Raw genomic sequence first — 24,732 nt, 5'->3', positions numbered from 1 at the left:
CATTTTTCCTGCATGTAAACTCGTGGCATCTGAACATCTCCATCTTGGTGGGCGTGTCTTTGAGGCCAGTAGTCGGTGTTCAACTCCTGCTTCCTTCTTCTCCAACGATCCTGCCCCTCGGGAGCTGTCTGCCCCTGGATGTCAAACATGGCGGCTCGGTCGCAAACTTTTTCTTTTGTTACGTAAACAGTTCAGCGAAAAACATTTCTGAAAGCATTTAAGGCGAGAAATGAGCTGCGGAATCTGTCCTGGTTTTAGTTCATTGACGGCTAGTTCAGACGTTTGAGGAAAGTTTGTGATGCATCGGAGTTCTGCAAGTAGAAGTCAAGTCTACTTTATGCTAATGAGATGTGGAAGACGCACCAGATTACAGCTGGAAATGCAACACGGTGTGTTTCACACATACAATGAATGGGATGCAGGAAACTGTTGGATCTAGTGGACACGTAGCTGAAGTGCCGAAAACTGTAGTTCCTTGAATGACCACCTGAGGCTGTCTCATTGGACGGTGTTAAAATGCCCGACTGTGTAGAAGAAATAAACATGTTTACAGCCTGGTACAAACCTGGTTTTAGTCTCTATGCCTGATTTACCCATTTACCATAACCTGTTCTACAGAACTCACCTGTCTACGTTAGTGAAGGCTTAATTAAGGCCACATTTGCTCTGAATCTCATCCTGGTTGCAAATGGAAACATTGTTTTTTGGGGTTTTGAGATCTTCGTCTTCAGCTCCAGCTAGCAGCATTATAAATACTGAGCTTTAGAAACCATGAACAGCACATCTTAAGTTCTACTTTCTGGTGTCCCAGAGTAGCTTCATAGAAGTTATAGTGAGGGTCAGGATGTGTTTCAGCCATGGAGGCACAGTTTTGATCCTATAAGCAAAATAGTTGTAGTGAATTCAAAGTTTATCAGCATTTTCTATGAACAAATGATCAGGAATCTGTGAATCATCACCAGGGAGGAGTTTTAGAGTCTGAGCTGTTTCTAAATGCAGCAGACAGCTCCATGCTAGAGAACATAGTGAAGCTTCAGGTGTTATTTAATTTTCTGTCTGATGTCCTCTTTCTTTAGATTTTAGGTGCATCAGTGGAGGAGACGCTGGTAGGAGAGGTGATTCTGTCCGTTCTTAAAGTGACGGTCAATAAGCCGGCGTTGTTCACCTGTCTGGCCTCCAACAAACACAGCGCTGGAGCTAACACGGTCAAAGCGACGGCAAGAGTCACGGTGGCAGGTGAACATGTTTGATCTCCACATCAGATTCAGAGAGATGTTAATAGTTCTGGTTAGCTTCTGTCTAGCTGTGTGTTGTTGCTGCTACTGCTTTGTGTTGTTCTAGCTGTCAGTGTGTCCTCAGCTGTTTGTTCCTTCCCATTTGGTCCCAGACCACCGTCCCCTTAAAGCACATGCCTACATGCCTCATCCTGACCACACACTGTCCTCCACCTGGCAGTCTGCTTTCTTTTAGCTATGAACTGCAGGGAGAAGCATCACGGTTTTATTTCTCTTCTTAAGACTAATCTGTGTCTTCCGCTTCTTTTTTCACTCGCCCATCCGGTGTCCTCTGGATTTTGCCGTTTCCCCGTAGAGTGGAGGTAAGACAATAATTTCTTGAAGCTGTCTCTGCTCTGTTTCTGTTGTTGGTTTATCTGCATGAATCATCAGCATTTTCTGTCCAGTGATCATTTTGATCTACAGAGTTTATAAGAACTATTTTAACCCTTTGGAACAGGAATAATTTCACAGTTTGTTGCCTGCCACTGTTTTTTTTACGTGAACACCGTCAGAGGGTGGTTCCATTGGGTTTTTTGAATCCAACAGTTTGTCTCCACCAGTGAAGCTGCTCTGCCACAACAGAGTCTGTCTTTCAATCACTCCTATGGTGGGAGTTCAATCTGAACCTTTCTGAACCACAGCAGCTGTTAGCACATCTGGACTCTGTAACTGCAGAGAAAGACAGAATCAGCAGAGAGAGGCAGAGGGAGGGGAGGAAGAAATAAAAGAAGAAAATAAGGAAGAGAAAGGCTGGCAGCTCGGCCAGCCTGATGAAAAATGAGGTACCTAAGAGACATCAGGCTGCAGGTCATAATCAGGTTTAATGATTCGACTTGAACACGACCTGCCAAGTCATGACCACATCTGGATTATTTGGTGAGGAAGAAAGAGAGAAAATAAAGAAAAGGTGGGGCTGATGGATTTACAGGTCACATTTAGGTTTGATGGTTTGGCTTGAAGTGGAGCACCAACCTCCCTGAGAGGTCACATCTGGAGTTGGTAAGGGCTGAAATGCAGAGAGGAGCTGGAGAAGAGGTCTGCTGGAGAGGAGGAGGTCTGCTGGAGAAGAGGTCTGCTGGAAAGGAGGAGGTCTGCTGGAGAGGAGGTCTGCTGGAGAGGAGGAGGTCTGCTGGAAAGGAGGAGGTCTGCTGGAGAAGAGGTCTGCTGGAGAGGAGGTCTGCTGGAGAGGAGGTCTGCTGGAGAGGAGGAGGTCTGCTGGAAAGGAGGAGGTCTGCTGGAGAAGAGGTCTGCTGGAGAGGAGGTCTGCTGGAGAGGAGGTCTGCTGGAGAGGAGGAGGTCTGCTGGAGAGCAGGCAGTCAGACAGAGAAATGTGAATCCTATTCATGACTAACAGACGTAAAAAAAAACCAAGCAGACAAACAGAGTCTGGTACGCAGTAAGTCTGACAGAGCTGCTGGTTCTGGAGGCAGACAGGATGTAATTTCACACAAACCTTCCACAACCTGTTTCATGAGCAACATCTGGAGGATGTTAAAGGAGATAGTTCAGGTGGATTTCTTATTACTTTTTCAGTGGACACACCTCACATGTTCATGACCTGTCAGCAGTAAAACTGGTTGGTCTAGTTCTTACTGCTAAAAAAAAACGTTATAAAACATACAGATAATACACAAACTACTAAAGATAATACACAAACTACTAAAGATAATACACAAACTACTGAAGATAATACACAAACTACACAAACTACTAAAGATAATACACAAACTACACAAACTACTGAAGATAATACACAAACTACACAAACTACTAAAGATAATACACAAACTACTAAAGATAATACACAAACTACTAAAGATAATACACAAACTACACAAACTACTAAAGATAATACACAAACTACTAAAGATAATACACAAAATACTAAAGATAATACACAAACTACTGAAGATAATACACAAACTACACAAACTACTAAAGATAATGCACAAACTACTGAAGGATCCAGGCAGTGGTGTTAAAGCAGAGGGCGGTGCAGTGTGTACCGTGCAGTCCTCCAGTCTAACCTTCTTACTGATCCTCTGGGATGAATAAAATAGATCTTGTCTTATTTTCAACGTTGAATCATTCTCAGTTTAATTTGGAGACAAAAAAGAATCTTTCATGTCAAAAACAAAGTAATGTCCAACATTAAAAATCTAAAACAAATGACTGCATAAGTATTAAAACGACTCATCTAATTCAACACACGTGCAAGAAGTCAAATGGAGATCATTTAAATGTAGTGATTGTAGTTCAAATACACATGTATGCTGAAGGTCCACCCTCTGGTGGATCATACTCCTGGATAGAACTACACCATGAAGACTAAAGAATGCTCCAAGCAACTCTAAAGTCAGGAGGAGGCTTCAAGAAAGTCTCCAAGTCTCTAAATATCCCTGTGGGTCTGATTAATTCATCATTAAGGAATGGAAGGCAAATGTCTGGAGGAGGCCAGCTTCAAAAACTGAGTGAAAGAAAGAGACAAAAGAGGAAGGCCACCAAGACACCCATGACTCCTCTGAGATGGACATCAAACAGCTGTTGGCTGCTCATAGTTACATGAGAACATGGTAAAGAGGAAGCCACTGCAGAAAACATGTCATTAAATCTTCTCTAGAGTTGACCTGCAGGCATGAAGTCAGCTGGAAGAAGCTTCTTTGTTCTGCTGTGACCAAAATGGAGCTTTTTAACCATCACGCAAAACCAAACAATATCCATCATCACAAACACACCAAGCCCACCGTGAAGCATGGCGGTGGCAGCATCATGATGCGGGGAGGTTTCTCAGCAGCAGGTCCTGGAGGGCTGGTAAAGTCAGGAGATAAAGTGCATGCAGAAACATCTAGGGAAATCCTGAAGAACAGCCTGATGAGGTCTGAAGGAGAACTGGAACCTGGGAAAAGATTAGTTTCAAGAAGACGATGACCCAAAGTGTAGAAGACAACCATGTGGATGGAAAGAACCGGTCAATGAGAACCTCCAAACAACAGAGAATTTACAGCTGGACTTGGAAAGGTTGCTCACTTTCAACTGCTGTGGAATCTCAGAGTTTCAGCAGTTTGGGAAAGAAAATTAGTGTAAAACTGCAGCGTCCAAATGTTAAAGCTGATGAAACCCATTCAAACGGGCTCCAAGGGGCATCAGGGGGTAAAAGCTTAGTTTACATTTTTAGTTAAATTCTGTTTATACTTTGAAAGAATTAATTATATATATTTTTGTAAATTCTTGCCAAAAAAGCCAAAAAGAAATGGATTCTTATTCAATGTTGAAAAGCAATAAAAGCAGAAGACATTATAAAACTATCAGACTGCAGACTCTACTAAATAATTATGGGCCGTTGCTGCTCATCATAAACCATCTCTCTCTCACAGGTAAATCTTATAAAAGCCATAAAACAGTTAAAGTCCTGTTTCCTTCCTCCAGACTCTATAAGGGGGTAGCAGGCTACTGCAGTGCGTATCGTGGAGATGTCTGCCGCTCAATCCTGCACGATGATTCGCTGGTGTTCTTTAACTCCTCCCACTCGGACCCCGAGGACGCGCAGGAGTACCTGGTCCGGAGCTGGTGGGCGGAGCTAGAAGGACTCAGCGGGTTGTGTAGTCCTGCTGTACGATCTCTGCTCTGTCATTTCTCCTTCCCTGACTGCAACCCATCAGGACTAGGACCTGCTCCCAAACCTGTCTGCAGGTAGCTCCGGCTCTCCTCATGAATCACTGAATGTTTGAATGAATGAATGAATGATGGAGCATCGTTATTTCCCTCATTAAACAGAGAACACTGCCTGGCGGTGAAGGAGCTGTACTGCCATAAGGAGTGGTTGGTGCTGGAGGGCAGCAGTTCGGTTCAACACGGCCTCTTCAGCTCCACCTCTGGGCTTCATGCTCCTAATTCTCTGCTGCCCAACTGCCAGGCCTTACCCAGCCTCCACACCGACCCTGAAGCCTGCACATACGTTCCCTTTGTAGGTAAGAAACCTTCCTCCGAGTCAGTCTGGATTTCATCACGTAGTCCTAAATGAGCCCTCAGTTTGTTTACAGCTCAGGTGGTTGTTAGTAGGGATGTCTGGTACTGTCCAACTCTCTGTCCCTGATTCCGAAATCAACAGATACCGATATCTGCGGACTGTTTAACTAATTTTAGGTAACCTCACATATCTCCACATCACGCCTCATTTTATTGTGATGATCCATTGGATGCATTCTCAGAAACAAAAAGGCTTTCAGATGTAAACATTGTCTGTAAAATAAAAAAACTACATCAACTCAAGTTATGGAAAAAATGACATTTTTTATTTTTATTGTTTCTAACAACAGTTCACACTCTCCCTCCTATGAGTCGGTAAGTGCCGGCAAAATCCTGGTATCATTTAACGCTTTTCATGATAGGCAAAAACCCAGATGATGACACTGACCGATATTACATTTTTATGCCAATATCAGGCTGATGATACTGGTGGGCCGATATTGTCAGACGTACCTAGTTGTTAGTAGAAATAGTATGTATAATAATGGATCTTATTTGTCCCTGTGAAAGACGTGCACTGAATCATTCAGGAGAATACCAACGCTATCTTTAAGTCTGATTACTGTCGTTTTTTAATCTGTCACAGTTTGAGCACAGCAGTCCTGAAAGTAAAACAATCTATCATAAGGCAGTAAATTATGATTTATTTATTAGTAGTAAATGCAGCGCACGTCAGAGAAAGCAGGACTCCATGTAGATCCTGGTGTGAGCAGAAATAAAGATTCTGATGAGGACATTAAGGCTGTAACTCAGCCAGAATACACAGCTGCAGGTGTGTGTGTGTGTGTGTGTGTGTGTGTGTGTGTGTGTGTGTGTGTGTGTGTGTGTGTGTGTGTGTGTGTGTGTGTGTTTCCTCTCTAATATAATCCTAGCTTACTTTTTGAATCTGTTCTTTTTTTTTACATTTCAGACATCAAGAAAGACCAAATTACAAGTGAGTGTGTTTATATCCAGTCAATAATAATCAATGGATGCGTGATTTATTAAAAAACAAACGTTAGAAGTAGCCTCTCATGATGTCCCTTCTGCTGTGTGGTACCAACAGCAGCCTGCTACAGTGACCGAGGTCGTTTCTACCAAGGCGACGTTAACGTGACGAGGTCTGGGATTGAGTGTCAGGCCTGGAGCCAGCAGGTATGTGGATGGATGGTGTGCTTCTGTGTTCATATTCCTGTTTTTATATAACGTAGAATGACCTCAGTGTTTCTGTGATGAAACGGAGGATCTGATTACTGACCAGCAGACGGCATACAGCTCAGTTCAAACTGATCCGTTTAAGGAAGCAGCTGGATTCTCTGGAGAAACATCCTGACACTATGTGATCACTGCACAGTTGTAGTAGCCCACCAGAGGCCTCCTTTGAGGACTCATTGGCAGCTACATGCGTGTTTTAGGCGTGTGTGACAGACAGTCAGATGGTTTTCCAGACATCTGCTAAGTGTTTCTGAAGGTGTCGACTATTTTCCAAACCGTCTGAAGACAACACATGCAAATGTGAAAATCTGGGTTTAGGTCGAGGATTTGCATGTTTGGTGTAATGCCACCATTTTTATAGTTTTTCTCCAAACTCTGAAAAGTTTTTTTTTTTTTTACATTTTTGCATCCTAAACTAGTGATGCTAACAGGGTTAGTGTTGTTGCATTGTGTTGATTTTTAGTTGCTGCTTGGAGCCAGTAGAGCAGAAATAGTCCCTGAGTAGCTTGTTCTGGTCTCCAGTAGCTAATTAATGTCTGTCACCATAAATTAAAGATAGAATAAATTAAAAGGACACAAGGGATCAGAGCTGATGAAGTTTGGTAGCAGCTGATGAATGTTTATCATGGAGATGTTTTATATCAGACGTTCCTGACCTCTAAAGCAGAAAAACAACACACAAGAGTGCTTACAATGCAAACACAAGAACACAAACACACACACACACGCACGCACTGTTAGTGTGTGTGTGTGTGTGTGTGTGTGTACGTGTTTATCTGTACCGGTGGGGACTTTGACCTGACTCCATGTTATCTCAGTGGGGACTCGTGTCATGGTGGGGACCAAAAATGAGGTCCCCACAGGGGGAAACAGTGTTTTCTTGGCCATGTTGTTGTTACTGAAAAAAGTAAAAGTGCAAAAAGTTTCTTTAGGGTTAGGCATTGTTTTGGTGTTGGTTAGGGTTAGGGTTAGGGTTAGGGGTTAGATATGAATGGGAGTCAATGGAAAGTCCCCACGGGGATATCAGAACCAGACATGTGTGTGTGTGTGTGTGTGTGTGTGTGTGTGTGTGTGTGTGTGTGTGTGTAATGTGTTAGAGTTCCTCAGTGATGTAGGCTGTAGAGCAGCACATGCGTGTGAAAGCTAATTGCTTCCAGAAGCAGGATGTGACATGATGAGCCCCTCCCTCTCTGCTGACCTGGCACACACACACACACACACACACACACACACACACACAGACACACACAGACACACACACACACACACACACACACACACACACACACACACACACACACACACACAGACACACACAGACACACACACACACACACACACACACACACATTTATACATGTTTATTCCTTCACAGAATGCAGTTCACAGCTTTTTTCCCCTTCTTTGCCTCTACAGAACTTTCTCATGCATTCGAAGTTCAGAATGAATGTTTTGATTCTTCTTCTCATCCTAAACCACATGAGATCACAGAATGACATAAAAAAAATATGATGAAGGTTTGGTTTAGCTCTGAGACTATTATGTTCAGCTGGAAAACATGTTTACTGTGTACAGATTAAATCTCCTGCTACTGGCTGACGTTTGATGATTTCTGAGTGAATGAGAATTTAAAGAAACTGATTAAAACCGTTCATCAAAGTTGTGACATCACCTTCTGGTTTAATTTTGCTGTTATTAACTAGAGAACAGAAACACAAAGCATGAAGAGAACTCTGCAGTGATTCAATCGGCAAACTGCTCCTAAACAGCCCATAATTCCTAGAAAACACACCAGACATGTTTATGCTTTCTCAGACTGTCAGAGGACGTTTAGACTCTATTAAACCCCACTGGAGAACAGTTACTGTTTTCATCATATACAGGTCGCTTTCATCTTAAAATCACTTGTTTTTCACACTAAAAAAGAAAAATGCTGTTTGAAAAACAAGCAACCAGCATAAATCCATGTCTGGCATGTGATCAGGGTGAGGATCTTTAGACCAAAATATCATTTATCTACTCAGTGAGATCTGTTACAGAAACACAAACAGCTAGAAATATTACAGATTCAGCTGAAAACTGATTTCTTTAAGTGGTTAATTAGCTCATTAATCCCAGCAGGAAGCAGCTGTCCAATCAGTGGACAGAAAGGAGAATCCTGCTGTTTGAAATCTTAGAACCACTGATTAAAAAATGTACTGAGAAAGTGAAGCTGCCCCTGATAAAAACCTGACATGTGCAGGGACAGAAGGTTTTATAAGTGTAGCAGGGTTTAGCTGTCAGTTAGCTCCAGGATGGAGGTGTGCTTCTACACCAGGACAACAGGATTTAAAGTTACTGAGAGAATAAAGTGAAATCAGAAACCTTTGATACTGATTCCAGAAGAAGACCAGAGTTTCCTGATCTGATGTGCTGGCAGGGCGTCAGTCAGAAGGTACCGGTTAAATAAGGGATGATGATTGGTCTTCATCTCCAGAATCAAAGCTTTCATTTCCTCCTTGTAAGTATAAAAATAGCAGAAGTGGGATAATACCTCCTGGATCTGCTCTACCAGAACTCAATCTTTATCTGGTTCACCCTGCTGGAGCCACCAGGCAGACCTGGTTCTAGGAGATGAGATGGACCAGGAGGCTGAGGACAGTTCCTTCATAGAACAGCTCAGATCACACAACAGAAGGCTTCAGATATCAGAACAGCTGTTAGAATACTGGAAAAATGAAAAACAATAGGGTTCTGGTTCCATGTTAGTGGTGTTTGGAGAGTGTTCAGATATGTGTCTTCTGCTGGACATTTTCACTTAGTTTTACTCATGACTTCCTGTTAATAATAATATTCATAATTAATGATAATAATAATAATAATAATAATAATCTGACATAACGTAGCTGGTAGAAGAAAATTACTTCAACATGAAACAATGACTTTATGTACTTTACAGTAAAAATGTCATAATTTACCCATAAATAATGTTGAAATGATGCTACTTTTGTATAATTTGAAAGGGATAATTAATGGATAAATGAATCAAATGTTTTTCAATAGCATGTTTAAAGCATTTTAATGTTAAAAATATGTTTAACTAAAGGCTAACCAGCCTGTAAGCTATCTACCCAGTGTTAACGTGAGATTAAATCAAATGTAAGCTTAATATGGTGCTATTTAAAATGTATTTTTCTATAAACTATGCAAACCTTCTGTAAAGGTTAAGCTTGGAATGGGTTTCCTCTTAAATTAATCATTTACCTCATTGTTTGGTGTGGAACTGGATTTTTCTTTCATTATTTTTGGGTTCATTTCAAACCAGTATTAAAATCTGTCTTTTAAATGTTGTGTATTAATCCTTAATCCATTAAACTCTGCATCACTGCTGAATCTGGGATGGTGGATTTAGAAAACATCCATCAGGACGTCAGAAGAGGAGCAGCTGTTCCACATCTCTGCTCACTCAGTGTCAGGATTGATAAAGAGCTGAACTCCAGACCACTGATGCTTGAAGTTCTGCACATCATGGAGCAGATGTCTGAACGAAATGTTTTTACAGCGGACATAAAATATCCTGCATAGAAGAGTTCTATAGGAAATAAGCAGCACACACCATGTTATCCTCCACACGTCTGTTCAGCTTTAGCGTGTAAACCATCTGTGTTACGTGTATGAGGAGAGTCTGAATCTTTGTGCTGAGTCATGGAGAAGCTCTGGAGTCAGTTTTATTGCAGAGACGTGGAAAATATTAGTAATGAGTCTAAAACGTACGCTCATGTTGATGGTTTAATGAGTCAAACTGCTGCATCCATTAAACGTAATAATAATTACAGCTGACATGTTTTATTTCTCATTCTGGTAGGAAATGTTGCTGAGTCACCGTTCATCAGCTGGATGTTCCCACAGTGAACTAAAGCTGGTTAAAGCAGGTTTTAAAGTCGTTTATTACAGCTGGTCTCCGTAGAACAGCTGCACCACTGCTGGGTTGTTTCTTAACAACCTTAGTTTGTTGTCCTGTGGTGTTTTCTGTGTGTAGCAGTGATCTGCAGGAAGAAGATAGGGGTGGCTGGTTGGGTTTGCATCTCATTTCCTGCCAGGAGTCAATAGATTACTCTGGAATTCAGAGTCAAATGGCCTAATTTGTCATTTCTTGTGTTTCCTAACATTCCTGGCGCCGGTGTCACATTAACAGTTGGATTATGTCAAAGTCATCCTCTTCAGCTCGTATCTTAACGTCTCTTGGGAAAGTTTTGACCATTGCTCCTTTGATGATTAAAGTTCATGGAACACAAAGACAGCAGATGCTCAGTGTTTGAGTTGGCAGAGCAGACAGCACGAACAGTCATCACAACAGAAGACTTTATGGCTGCAACCTTCCTGTAGATCCAACATGAGGCCTGAAAAATGTGTGAAATCATTTGGAAGGTCGTCTAAGTTTAGCTTCCAGGAAAACTAGGAACTCTGTCCGTCAAAATCAGCCCTGAATAACCCGACTTCACTCAGCGTTGTTTACTCATTACTCCTTTAAGAGCATTATAAGAACACATGTCAGAACAGAACATAAAAACACATCTGAACACATTAGCTGGATTCCAGTGGTTTCATCTGACCAGTTAAAGAAATGGATGAAGCAACAGCAAACCTGTGACGGAGATCAAGGAAAGGACATCAGGTGTCATCAGCATCAGGTGTCATCAGCATCAGGTGTTACCAGCACCAGGTGTTACCAGCATCAGGTGTCACCAGCATCAGGTGTCATCAGCATCAGGTGTTACCACCATCAGGTGTTACCAGCACCAGGTGTCATCAGCATCAGGTGTTACCAGCATCAGGTGTTACCAGCACCAGGTGTTACCAGCACCAGGTGTTACCAGCATCAGGTGTTACCACCATCAGGTGTTACCACCATCAGGTGTTACCAGCACCAGGTGTTACCAGCACCAGGTGTTATCAGCACCAGGTGTTACCAGCACCAGGTGTTATCAGCACCAGGTGTCACCAGCACCAGGTGTCATCAGCATCAGGTGTTACCAGCACCAGGTGTCATCAGCATCAGGTGTTACCAGCACCAGGTGTCACCAGCACCAGGTGTCACCAGCATCAGGTGTCACCAGCATCAGGTGTTACCAGCATCAGGTGTCACCAGCATCAGGTGTTACCAGCATCAGGTGTCACCAGCATCAGGTGTTATCAGCATCAGGTGTTACCAGCATCAGGTGTTACCAGCATCAGGTGTCACCAGCATCAGGTGTCACCAGCATCAGGTGTTACCAGCATCAGGTGTTACCACCATCAGGTGTTACCAGCACCAGGTGTCATCAGCATCAGGTGTTACCAGCATCAGGTGTTACCAGCACCAGGTGTTACCAGCACCAGGTGTTACCAGCATCAGGTGTTACCACCATCAGGTGTTACCAGCACCAGGTGTTATCAGCACCAGGTGTCATCAGCATCAGGTGTTACCAGCACCAGGTGTCACCAGCACCAGGTGTTATCAGCACCAGGTGTCACCAGCACCAGGTGTCATCAGCATCAGGTGTTACCAGCACCAGGTGTCATCAGCATCAGGTGTTACCAGCACCAGGTGTCACCAGCACCAGGTGTCACCAGCATCAGGTGTCACCAGCATCAGGTGTTACCAGCATCAGGTGTCACCAGCATCAGGTGTTACCAGCATCAGGTGTCACCAGCATCAGGTGTTATCAGCATCAGGTGTTACCAGCATCAGGTGTTACCAGCATCAGGTGTCACCAGCATCAGGTGTTACCAGCATCAGGTGTTACCACCATCAGGTGTTACCACCATCAGGTGTCATCAGCATCAGGTGTTACCAGCATCAGGTGTTACCAGCACCAGGTGTCATCAGCATCAGGTGTTACCAGCATCAGGTGTTACCACCATCAGGTGTCATCAGCATCAGGTGTTACCAGCATCAGGTGTTACCAGCACCAGGTGTCACCAGCACCAGGTGTCACCAGCATCAGGTGTCACCAGCACCAGGTGTCACCAGCACCAGGTGTCACCAGCATCAGGTGTCACCAGCATCAGGTGTTACCAGCATCAGGTGTTACCAGCACCAGGTGTCATCAGCATCAGGTGTTACCAGCATCAGGTGTTACCAGCACCAGGTGTTACCAGCATCAGGTGTTACCAGCATCAGGTGTTACCAGCACCAGGTGTCATCAGCATCAGGTGTTACCAGCATCAAGTGTTACCAGCACCAGGTGTTACCAGCATCAGGTGTCACCAGCACCAGGTGTCACCAGCATCAGGTGTCACCAGCATCAGGTGTTACCAGCATCAGGTGTTACCAGCACCAGGTGTCATCAGCATCAGGTGTTACCAGCATCAGGTGTTACCAGCACCAGGTGTTACCAGCACCAGGTGTCACCAGCATCAGGTGTCACCAGCACCAGGTGTCACCAGCACCAGGTGTCACCAGCATCAGGTGTCACCAGCATCAGGTGTCACCAGCATCAGGTGTTACCAGCACCAGGTGTTACCAGCATCAGGTGTTACCAGCACCAGGTGTCATCAGCATCAGGTGTTACCAGCACCAGGTGTCACCAGCACCAGGTGTCACCAGCATCAGGTGTCACCAGCATCAGGTGTCACCAGCATCAGGTGTCACCAGCATCAGGTGTTACCAGCATCAGGTGTCACCAGCATCAGGTGTTATCAGCATCAGGTGTTACCAGCATCAGGTGTTACCAGCATCAGGTGTCACCAGCATCAGGTGTTACCAGCATCAGGTGTTACCAGCATCAGGTGTTACCACCATCAGGTGTCATCAGCATCAGGTGTTACCAGCATCAGGTGTTACCAGCACCAGGTGTTACCAGCACCAGGTGTTACCAGCATCAGGTGTTACCACCATCAGGTGTTACCACCATCAGGTGTTACCAGCACCAGGTGTTACCAGCACCAGGTGTTATCAGCACCAGGTGTCACCAGCACCAGGTGTCATCAGCATCAGGTGTTACCAGCACCAGGTGTCACCAGCATCAGGTGTCACCAGCGTCAGGTGTTACCAGCACCAGGTGTCACCAGCATCAGGTGTCACCAGCGTCAGGTGTCACCAGCGTCAGGTGTCACCAGCGTCAGGTGTCACCAGCATCAGGTGTTACCAGCATCAGGTGTTACCAGCATCAGGTGTCACCAGCATCAGGTGTTACCAGCATCAGGTGTCACCAGCATCAGGTGTTACCAGCAGGTGTATCGGACTTCACTGTGGTTTAACAGAATTACATGTAGACCATTTCCTGATTGGATCACGGTAAAAATGAAGCTGACTGTTTACACATCAGGCATGGAGACAATATGGAAGAAATACTTTACCATAAAATTCCAGGAAATAAAATAAAATTCTTATATAATTCCTGGAAAAATTTGTAGTTCTTCTCCTCACTCCCATCCCATGTCGTCCTGCAGGTTCCCCACCAGCATCGCCTGTCTGTGGACGTCATTCCAGAGCTGAAGAACTCAGAGAACCACTGCAGGAACCCAGGAGGAATCAGCGACAAGCCATGGTGTTACACTTCTAATCCTAACATCCGCTGGGAATACTGCTCTGTTCCTCAGTGTGGAGAAATCAGCACAGCATCAGGTACTACTTCTGGTTGTCACTGGAAACCACAAACTCACAACAAAACTCACAACAACACACTCCTTTAGCAGCTAGCCACTATTGCAGAGCAGTTGATTGGAATTCCTGTCACAGGGAAGTCATTCTCAGGTGTTTTACTACTTATTAATAACCAGAATTTACCGTTTCTCTCTAATCTACTGTATTATATTTGCTGTTTCCATCAGTGATGAAGCCTGAGTCTCCAGGTCCTCCTCAGACTCCTCGCTTCCCTCCCTCCACCACATCTTCTCCAGCCTACTCCATGTCTGTCATCGTCATCGTCCTCACCTCGCTCGCTACTGCCGTCTTCCTCACCATCATCATCCTCGCCTGCCGCAGACGGAGGAAGCAGTGGAGGAACCGGAAGAGGTAAAAGTACAGAGGTGCTCAGAACTTTGTCTTTCTGACCCTTTCTAATGCTGTGGTTCTTTCTACAGAAATCTAGAAACCCCCACGCTGAGCACTCTTCCATCCGAGCTCCTCCTGGATCGACTCCATCCAAACCCCATGTACCAGAGAGTCCCTCTGCTGCTCAACTCCAAGCTGCTGGCCCTTGAGTATCCAAGAAATAACATCCAGTATGTCCGAGACATTGGAGAGGGAGCGTTTGGACGGGTGTTCCAGGCCAGGTAGGAAGAGAGAAGAAGCAGATGTAGAAGATAGATTCATCTGTTCAATAGAAGAGATGAAGGAGAGGTAGAAGATAGATTCATCTGTTTAATAGAAGAGAAGAAGAACTGGAAGGAGAAGAGCTTTCCTCACAGAGAATGTAGCAATAGGCACATTTTAATATTCAACATTGAACTGTCATCATCATAGTGGTTGTGATGATGTGGATATTTGTCAGTCAGAGGAAGAGGAGAAGGTCTGAGAGAGGAGGAGGAGGATGAGGAAGAGGAGGATAGCATGACCAAACAACTGGTCGTTCTGCTGCGTCATTCACAGAGTCACAAGCAGGGCAGATCCAGGTGTCGCTTTCACCACTGAGCCTGAACACAGCGACACTCAAAGTGATCCCTGTGATCTGAACAAACAGCAGAGCTGCTCAGAGGGAGGCTGGGTTTCCTGAAATGTCACAAATCTGTAATCAGCTGTTTGAGTCGTAGCTGAAGGATACTTTAGGTTTGAGTAGTTCTAAGAAGTTCACGTTCCTTCATCAAATAGGTGGACGCTTGAATTCACATCAGTTACAGTTTTAGAATGATGGCACAAATATGACAATAATAATTAAAACAACTAACATGATGACTGAAACTCACCAGAGCACATCTGATAACCACCAATTAAAATGTTTTGCACAAGCAGTCATAAAGCTGTGATTTTAACATTCTGCTATCTGATTTAATAAACTTTTCTTCTTTTAGTCCCTCAGGCCTTTCACACAACAATAAATGCACATTTTTTGCAGAAAGGAGCTTAAAATGTGCAATGAAGATCTGCAGAGTAGAGTTTTATTATGAGGTGAACAAAGAAGGAACATAGGATCATCAAAGCTCACAGATTCCACACAGAGCTGCATGTAGACAATATGTAGAACATGATGTATGAACGGGCCTGCAGGGACAGATCCTAATCACAGCTCGGTGCTATAATAGTTTGTGGCATTTTAACGGTAGCACCTGCAGTCTGCAGCCAATCAGAGGATGATCTGAAGGTCAGCTGGTAATCCCTGAGTGAGGAGAGGAATGGTGCAGTAAATGGACACCCCTGGGAACATGAAACACACATACAGCCTTATTAATGTGTGTTAGTGTCACTACACAGGTCTGGATCTAACGTGTTCCTTCACACTGCTTTAGACTGAGTGTGTGAGTTCACTGTTTACATTTAATCTGTGTCTGACTGTCATTATTAAACCTCTGAAACTGCAAGTGGAGCAGTTTAGAAACACCACTTTGGATCAACAACCACAGATTTTTTCATGTTTCAACCCAAAAACGCTCACTTTATAGGTCTACATCTGCAGGTTTAGCTGAGACAACAGATGCCTAATTATATATTAATAAAGCATTTACAAACCTGACCTACTAACTGTAGAGTCTGCATCATCTAGAACCTTTTAAAAGAACTGAATATCAGCCTAAACATGTTTACTTTACAACTTCATCCTCACTCAGCTCTTACTGGTCCTTACAAAAATAGAACAAAGCACCAACAGGCTCAAATAAACTCTTACCTGAGTGCAGAAACAGGCTGTTTCCTGTCTGCGCTCCAGGGGACAGAAAACATTCATATAAATGCACAGTGAACACGTGCACACGTTGCTTAAATAGACCTGAGGAGTAAATAACTTTGTCCCTGACAGGTGGGCTTCATGTCGGTGTGTGTGCAAAGTATATATAATCTACACTGAGAAACAACATGTTAACTTAGTTTGTCCCTGGTGTTTATGCATTTACCTGATATGTTAAAGGAGTTAAAGAACACGTTATAAACACACGGCTGCAGAGATCTGGGGAAATAGAAACCAGTGCAGCGTTAAAATGCATCATATTAGGATGTTTTCATGTTTCTGTTCATGTCAGAGCTCCAGGCCTGCTGCCCATGGAGTCCTTCACCATCATATTAGGATGTTTTCATGGTTATTACAATGATCTTGAGATGTTTCTGTTCATGTCAGAGCTCCAGGCCTGCTGCCCATGGAGTCCTTCACCATGGTGGCTGTGAAGATGCTGAAGGAGGAAGCCTCAGCCGACATGCAGAACGACTTCCAGAGAGAAGCAGCGCTCATGGCCGAGTTCGACCATCCCAACATTGTCCGACTGCTCGGTCAGTGTGTGTTTATGTGTGTGTGTGAGTGCAGGAGAATAAACATGCAGCCTGAAAGCAGATTTCCAAAGAGACCTGAGCCACAGCTGTGTTTTCCATGGGACAGCTGCTGGATCCATGTGATGCTTCAGGGAGAACAAAAGTACAGAAACAGACACAGAAACACAGCAAAGGAGAAACAGAGCTTCAGTATGTAACAGATAAACACTGGTATTAAACATGTTAAACAGCCAAGAACACTGTAGGAGTTATTTAATGTAAACATTTTGTTTACCAGTTTCTGGGGAAAAAGCTTCAACCATGATGTAATCTAAGGCTCTGACCTGGTTATTAGTAGCCATAAGAAGTACAGTACATGAGGGCCTGATTTACGTCTGAATTTGCACCAAAAAAAAAAAGGTTTTCTTTTGGACTTTATTAGATCGGTACAGTGGAGACAGACAGGAAAGGAGGGAGAAGAGTTGGGGGAAGACATGCAGTAAAGGGCTGTGAGCAGGAAAAGAACCCACTCAACCCGTTTAGCTATCCGGGCCTGTAACAGTTCTGATGTAATGACGGAACGCTGTAAGTCGAGGACGCCGTAAACTGAGGACCTCCTGTACAGGGAAGCTTAGGTTACTATAACAAAACCAAAGGCAGAGAACTACACATCCAGATCTGTCATTGTTGTTGTTTGATTTTTTTAAACTCACTCATATTTCCTCAAACAGCATGTTGAAAAATGACTGAGCTCATACTGTCACCAACAGAAATAATGACTTACAACAACTTTAATGCTTTTCATTCTGCACATTTAAAGCATCCTATTGGCTGACCCAATAGTCTTTATATTCATCATCATATGTCAGTAAGATGATGAGAAAATATGTTTAATCTTTACATCTTCAGTTTATTTATCTAAGATGGTTGTTTGTTTGTTTAGTTTTTTACAAAAGAAAACCAAACAGGTTTCCACCTTCAGTTTCTCAGCACCTTCAATCTAAACACTCAGTATATTAGTAATATATAAACTAATATCTTCCACCTTGTCTCCAGCAGTAGATGCACCACGGCTTTCTGAAAGCTGTGGTTCAGTTGTCACTTAATTTTTACCCACATATATTAAGGCACAGAGTATTTAAGCTTGTAAATAACTTTAAAAATGTGGCCTGAAGGTGGAGAAACTCTTTAAAAATCCACTTCTTAGCCTAATTTGTGCAGTTGTGTTCCCTCAGTCCTGAATACAAAAGCAGCCAAAATGTTTGCAAAACTGTGAAGAAATAAAGTAAAGAACTGCCCCCCCCACCCCCACCCCCTTAAAAAACAGCTATTTAAGTCCTCGTTTCCACAAACCTACAGCAGTAATCCTGAATGGAGTCATATTGTTGAGATGTTTTATTTATTGTGCTGCTATAAAACCACTACAGACTGAGATAGAACTGTTTGCACTAAACAAGCTGACAGCACGAGTAAAATAAATGAGCTCTATTAAAGTTTATCTGCAGCAATACAGGCTAATCTAATCTAAAGCAAACAGCTCACATCCAAATATACTTCCAGGAAGACATTTACAGATACGACATCCTCCAGAGAGTAAACAGCAGCACTGGAAGACTTTTACAGCTCCGATGGCTGTGGAATCATAAATCAACATTAAAAACTCAGAGATGATGTTTTCTGTTCAGTCTGACTCATCTACACAGTGACAGCACTGTCTCTGGAGCTCATGAAACCAGAGCTGATTAGATTATTCCCTTAAGCTCTAATTACCCTCCAGACTAATAATACATGTGTAAGAATATATGCTCCATCCGTAACAGAATCAGAGATAACGTGTCCATGGAGCAGGATCTTCCTTATATTTAGCCTCATTTTAATCCAGCTGCTGACCTCCAGTGAAGGTTGCTACTGTTGGATTGCAGCTTGTTCAGGATCTTCTCCCTCCTCTGACCTCCAGGAATCAGAGCAGCGACCCACAGGACATGAACTAACCAAGCCTGACCTCCGTCTTTATGCCAGAATATCCCAGGAAACATGTTGCAATGCTCCGTCTGACTGGAGAAATAAGCCAACATCTGAATCTTCTCATGCTTGTTTGATTTATGACGTCATTTCCTTGCAAACTTCTCCATTAATGAAGATAAAAACACCGCAGTCTGCAGCTAAACTCCTCTTTCTCAGTGTTAAACACCGTCTTCACCTGCTGGACTTTCTGTTTCCACAGATTATGGTGCTGTGTGTGTTTTTCTATGGCTTTAATTTGTTTTATATTCCTTCATCCTCTTTTGCTTCCCACAAACTCGTCCTGATCTCCTAATATATTAATAATTATCCTAAATATTATCATATCATAATTGTAGGAACAATATTTAGAGTAATAGTCTTTCTCATATCTGGAGCTGAACTGCACTGAAAACAAATATTTTAATGAAGATTGTTGTTATTTCTTCCTCTGGGTGTCATAGAGATGCTGAACTTGATTCCTTTGGCTCTCACAGTGTGGATCCAGCAGCTTCAGTCCAGGAGATAACAGTCTAATGATTCTCTGTCCCACTAAATCTGGTCTGCTATTGGTTTCCACAGAATTCAACCTGACATATTTAATATTTTGAGGGCTTTGGGAACTCCATTAGATGTTTCTTTGCACTCCAATAAAGTTTAAAAGCGTTTAAAATCACCGGGCCGACTCATCCAGCTTCTGATGTCACCAAAACAGAAGTGATGATGTGCTATCAGTCAAAATGACTCAACAACCTCACAACTAGTCCCTGAAATGAAAAGAGAAACTGAAACTGCTGCTCGGTTCCAGTGGAGAATTTATGTTCTTTTTGGGAAATCTGGAGATTTCTGAATATTTTTTCTTCCATGGAGCTGCAAAGAGTTGTGAATGAGATATCAAGGAGGGCCGTGCACAGTCTGAGCGCCGCAATTCATCCACAGGAATGCATAAATAAACAGGCAGACAGTCACTCTTTACAGAGGGAAAGTAAATATGAAGTAAATAAAGTAGAATGGATTCGTCTGCTCTGCCAATCTGCTGTCAAACCCAAACACTCCATCAGTGTTCTAACAGTTTGTTTCTGGTCTGCAGCTCAGCTTCTTTTCTGTATAACAAAGGTTCTGTATCGACCACATTTAATGTAAATTCAATGACGTGTTCAGGCTGACTTCAACACTTTTGAGTTTCCAGAAACACAGAGAACGTTATTTCTGAGTCTTTCAAACACAGCTGAGAGCCACCAGATCTGCAGCCTCCAGCTGATCCTCCCTATCTGCCTGATTTCCCCCAAAACACCAGCTGAGCTGAGGAGTCCAGCTTGTTTGCATGACGGGTTGTAAATGTAGGAGTTGTTCATAGCGAGCAGCAACACGTCACTCCTGGTTCCGTCTGTTTGTGTCTCGCTGGAGATTTATTTACCTCCAGCAGTGAATGAACTCATTGTGTGACCCTGTAGGAGCAGAAATACGACGTGTTTTAGTGAAGTCGCCAAAATGTTTATGTGGCTCAGCGTTGGAGTTTGATCTCTCAAACCTCAGTGGTGGAATCACAGCCTAACCCTAACCCTAACCCTAACCCTACGTCTATAACCAGTAGCAAAGGCATGAATAAGGCTGAATGTTTTGTCTCCTCAGGTGTGTGTTTTGTCTCCTCAGGTGTGTGTTTTGTCTCCTCAGGTGTGTGTTTTGTCTCCTCAGGTGTGTGTTTTGTCTCCTCAGGTGTGTGTTTTGTCTCCTCAGGTGTGTGTTTTGTCTCCTCAGGTGTGTGTGCGGTGGGTAAACCCATGTGTCTGATGTTCGAGTACATGGCCCACGGCGACCTCAATGAGTTCCTGCGTCGCCGGTCTCCCACCCAGTCGGTGAGAACCCTGAGCAGAGCCAGTCTGTCGGGTCGCAGCTTCTCCTCAGACGGGGAGGCGGGACCTCTGTCCTGTTCGGAGCAGCTGTCCATCTCCAAGCAGATTGCTGCAGGAATGGCCTACCTATCAGAGCGTAAGTTCGTCCACCGTGACCTCGCCACACGGAACTGCCTGGTTGGGGAGGAGATGGTGGTGAAGATCGCAGACTTCGGCCTCTCCAGAAACATCTACTCGGCCGATTACTACAAAGCCAACGAGAACGACGCCATCCCCATCCGCTGGATGCCCCCAGAGTCCATCTTCTACAACCGCTACACCACAGAGTCGGACGTCTGGGCCTACGGCGTGGTGCTGTGGGAGATCTTCTCCCATGGCATGCAGCCGTACTACGGCATGGGTCATGAGGAGGTTATTTACTACGTGAGGGATGGTCACATCCTGTCCAGTCCTGAGAACTGTCCTCTGGAGCTGTACAACCTGATGAGGCTTTGCTGGAGCACACACCCATCAGACAGGCCCAGCTTCAGCAGCATCCACCGGATACTGGAGCGGATGCACCAGAACAGACTCAGCATGAACGCTGAACCTGAGGCTGGCTGCTGACTTTAACAGACATGTTTGTTTCTGTGGAGAAAATAAAAGCAGTGGGTTGTGATTTGGTTCCTGGAAACCCTTTAAAGAACCCTGACTCTGAGCCCAAACACACCAAGAGGAAGGTACCAGATAGTCCTCTTCCTTCAGGTGACTCAGTCTGAACCTTTACCTGTTTGTTTCACTAATATGTCCTCTTTCAGTAATTCAGGACTTTACTTTCTAACCATTTATCCTCACTCTGGTGTTTTAGAAAAGATGTTAAACGTATGAATGAACAGCCTCTAAAACTCAACCCAGAGTCTGAAACCTTAAAACTGGAGGATCTGAAGCCAAACATGCAGATGTACGAGCTGCAGTCAAAAAGTCTGCACCTGTAAACTGTAAAAACTGTATCTGTCATCCTTTTTTAAAGTAGTCAGCTTGTGCTATTGCTCCAGGTAGTCCTGCCTCATGTGGACCCCTCCCTGAAAGCTCCACCATGTAAAGGTGTCAGGCATCACCTGTGTAAAGTACTGACCTAACTTCTACTGCATTCTGGGGAAAAGAAAGATGTTTCCAGGGAATCCATTCTGTTGAGGAACAGTTGTATGGATGTGAGCAGACATGTCCTGATAAAACACACCACAGTTCAGGCTGTTTGTTCTCAGATGTCTTACAGTTTAGCAGTAGAACTTACTGCAGGTTCTTCCACTGTAAAGCCTCTCATCACCAGGGATCATACCCCGTATTAAGGATGAGAACATGTGGAACATAACATCACACAGACAGTTGTTGTTCACACGTGTTCATGCACAGCAGGAACAGAATTAGTCTGAACTTTCTGATTGCATCTCGTACGTTTTCCATTTCTCCACCATGTCTGCAGTAGAAGCTTCATCCACTGCATGTTAGATTGTTGGAGGTTTTTCTCCTTTAACATGAACCTTGAAGCAGGTTTGGTGAAAGCTCTGACTGGTTAGAATATGACCATGCTTTAACTGTCCCAGACAGACGCAGGATGTTGAAAGTTGTTCCTATCATACGGTCAGGTAAAGACAGTCACTTCTTCTGTTGTGTTAGACTCAGATCACATCTACTGGAGCTGATTCCACAGCAGCACACAATCACTTTATAGCTGCTCTTCACCGTTTCACAGACACATGCTATTCCATTTTGGGGCATTCTTGTTCTATTTGTGTTTTATTGATCTTTTTCTTTGTTGTTTATTCTTGTTTGACAGGCACAGGTTATACCGGTTTATTTCCAGATGAATTCTTGTCATTAGACACACATTTAGTTTAATTAAAATTATGCAGAGCTTCATTATCTGGATCCATTCCTGGGCTTTAAAATAGACTCTTAGTGAGAGAAAAATGAGAAAACATATCCTCCCTGTGAGGAACTAAATCATGAATGAGTTTTCACAAAGATAGAAACTGAATGAAATCCATCAAACTTTTCATTTCATCTGTTTTAAGTTTTAAGTTCAGCATCAACACTTTACAGCAACCAGGAGAAAAGTCCTCAGCAGAGGTTTCAATCTTTTATTTCTTTTTGTATCTGGTGTGATGTTATACTTTTGTTATGTTCCATAAACAATGATGTATTTTTTTGGCCAAACTTACTTGGTACATATGATGCTTCTTTGTATTGCTTGCAAATAAACTGAATTATTCAGCACGTTTATATTTCAGGTCTGGGAATGAAATGAGTCATTTTGTTTGTTCTAAAATGCTCTTAATGAGCAGTTAGCATGCTAATAATTATCACTAAGCAGCATCTCCATCCTGGGTAAAAGACTTATTTCACAAAAAAAAAATCAAACATAATAACACAATTCTGGTTCCAGATAAAACATCAGGGCATCATAAAAGAAACCATGAATGTCTGTAATGCTCCACAACAGAAATCCTGAACAACATTTAGAGTCTTCTGATTCCATAAAACCATGAAAGCCAACAGCTGGATGGAGGAAACGTGTCTTAACATCACAGTTTTTATGAAAAAGAACAGCCACGATGAGAAGAATATATGTGAGAACTGGAACAGTCCACCAATAGTTTTTTCTGGTTTTTCATGATGCTATTGGGACGTAACGCTGCTCCTGATTAAGAATCATGTTTTATTCTGGAGCTGCTGGAGGTACATGGAGAGACCAACAGGAGAATCCTCCATAAATCACATCCCAGTCTCTGGGTAGATTTGGGGATTTCTTGTGTATAAGTGGACGTTTTGTCCTGAGAGAAAATTACAAAATGCTCCATTAAGAAAACCTCAGAAAATTCAGACCTATAAATCTGCTTCTCTTTATGAGGGACCTGCTGCAGCTCATTGGAATAAATGGGAGGCTGTGTGGCTTCAGTAGAAGGATAGAAGTCAAAGCCACAGCAAATGGCACGTAAAATACAACTTCCCCAGTGTTATTTCAAGACCACTTTTAACCAAACAGAGGAACGAGAGCAGACATAGCAGACACATGAAGGGGCATTCATTTATTGATTCCAATGACAGAGATTACACAGAGAGAAAGAGGAACTTCTCCTGAAGCTGTACATTTCCTTTTACCTCTAATTCCCTCTTTCTCTGTCTGTTTAATCCTGACATGTTTCCTGGTATTTCACCGTGAGGCTGCTGCTGTGTTTTCCGTCTCTAACAGAGGGATCAGACGGGATGCAGAGAAAAACAAAGTTCTTTTTAACGGTGGATTTCTATGTGTCTTACTGAGAACATGCTGTGATGTGTGCCATTTATTTGTGCTGGTTTGTATTCTGTTGTCAACATGCCGTGTGTGTAGGAGTGTGTGTGTTCAGGTTTTATGGAGGCTGCCCAGTGTAAACTGTTTAGAGTAGGAAGCATGAGTTTAGACCTTGGATTAGTCATCTCTCTTCTCCTTCTTCTAAACTCAGAGTCTCAGTCCCACTTCCTCCACTTTTCACCTCCTACTCGCTTGGATGTCTGGATCACATTTACTCCGGTGGTTCTGGCTCCTCTTTCCTGATTCGTTATAATTTATCTGTTCCCAGATTTAATTCAGGATGGGACAGAAACAGCTCAGATGTCCGATCAGATCCTCAGTCATCCAGGTCATGGTAATCTGAAAGCAGCTGGGCTTCTCTTTTGGATTCTTGGAGACATAAGATGTTAGAACTTTAGAATCCTCTTGGATGGGAGAGGAAGCGTCCTTCACAACCTGAAAGAAGTTCATTTGCTTTCTACTGAAACTCCAAGAATGGCCTGAGATGTTTTATTTCAGATCTTTCTGGATGTCTAATGGTGTGAGCAACACTAAAAGTCATATTTTAAATCCAATCCCAAGCACTGACTCTATATAAAGATGGTTTGACCATCTTTATATAGAGTCACCGAGGTTTAATAAAACTATAGGATTAATATAAAGGCAGTGTGGTATCCATTATCATCTCTGTAACACCTGCCTCCTCCCAACTCT

At 43.3% G+C, this 24,732-nt stretch overlaps 1 protein-coding gene across 1 annotated transcript in view; it reads left to right on the top strand.

The window, feature by feature from the left end:
* musk (muscle, skeletal, receptor tyrosine kinase) overlaps positions 1-22,899 on the top strand; it is a 36,481-nt gene extending 13,582 nt beyond the window's left edge. The window contains 10 exon segments of the mRNA XM_051938605.1: positions 1,077-1,236; positions 1,591-1,597; positions 4,704-4,967; positions 5,052-5,245; positions 6,214-6,437; positions 13,911-14,085; positions 14,292-14,475; positions 14,544-14,735; positions 16,727-16,875; positions 20,614-22,899. Of these exon segments, the coding sequence (XP_051794565.1) occupies positions 1,077-1,236; positions 1,591-1,597; positions 4,704-4,967; positions 5,052-5,245; positions 6,214-6,437; positions 13,911-14,085; positions 14,292-14,475; positions 14,544-14,735; positions 16,727-16,875; positions 20,614-21,314 (2,250 nt within the window). The 3' untranslated portion in view covers positions 21,315-22,899.
* Positions 22,900-24,732: the final 1,833 nt, after the last annotated feature.

The sequence above is a fragment of the Acanthochromis polyacanthus genome, chromosome 18, assembly GCF_021347895.1.
Source record: "Acanthochromis polyacanthus isolate Apoly-LR-REF ecotype Palm Island chromosome 18, KAUST_Apoly_ChrSc, whole genome shotgun sequence".
Lineage (NCBI taxonomy): Eukaryota > Metazoa > Chordata > Actinopteri > Pomacentridae > Acanthochromis > Acanthochromis polyacanthus.
This window is presented reverse-complemented; position numbering and strand designations above follow the sequence as displayed.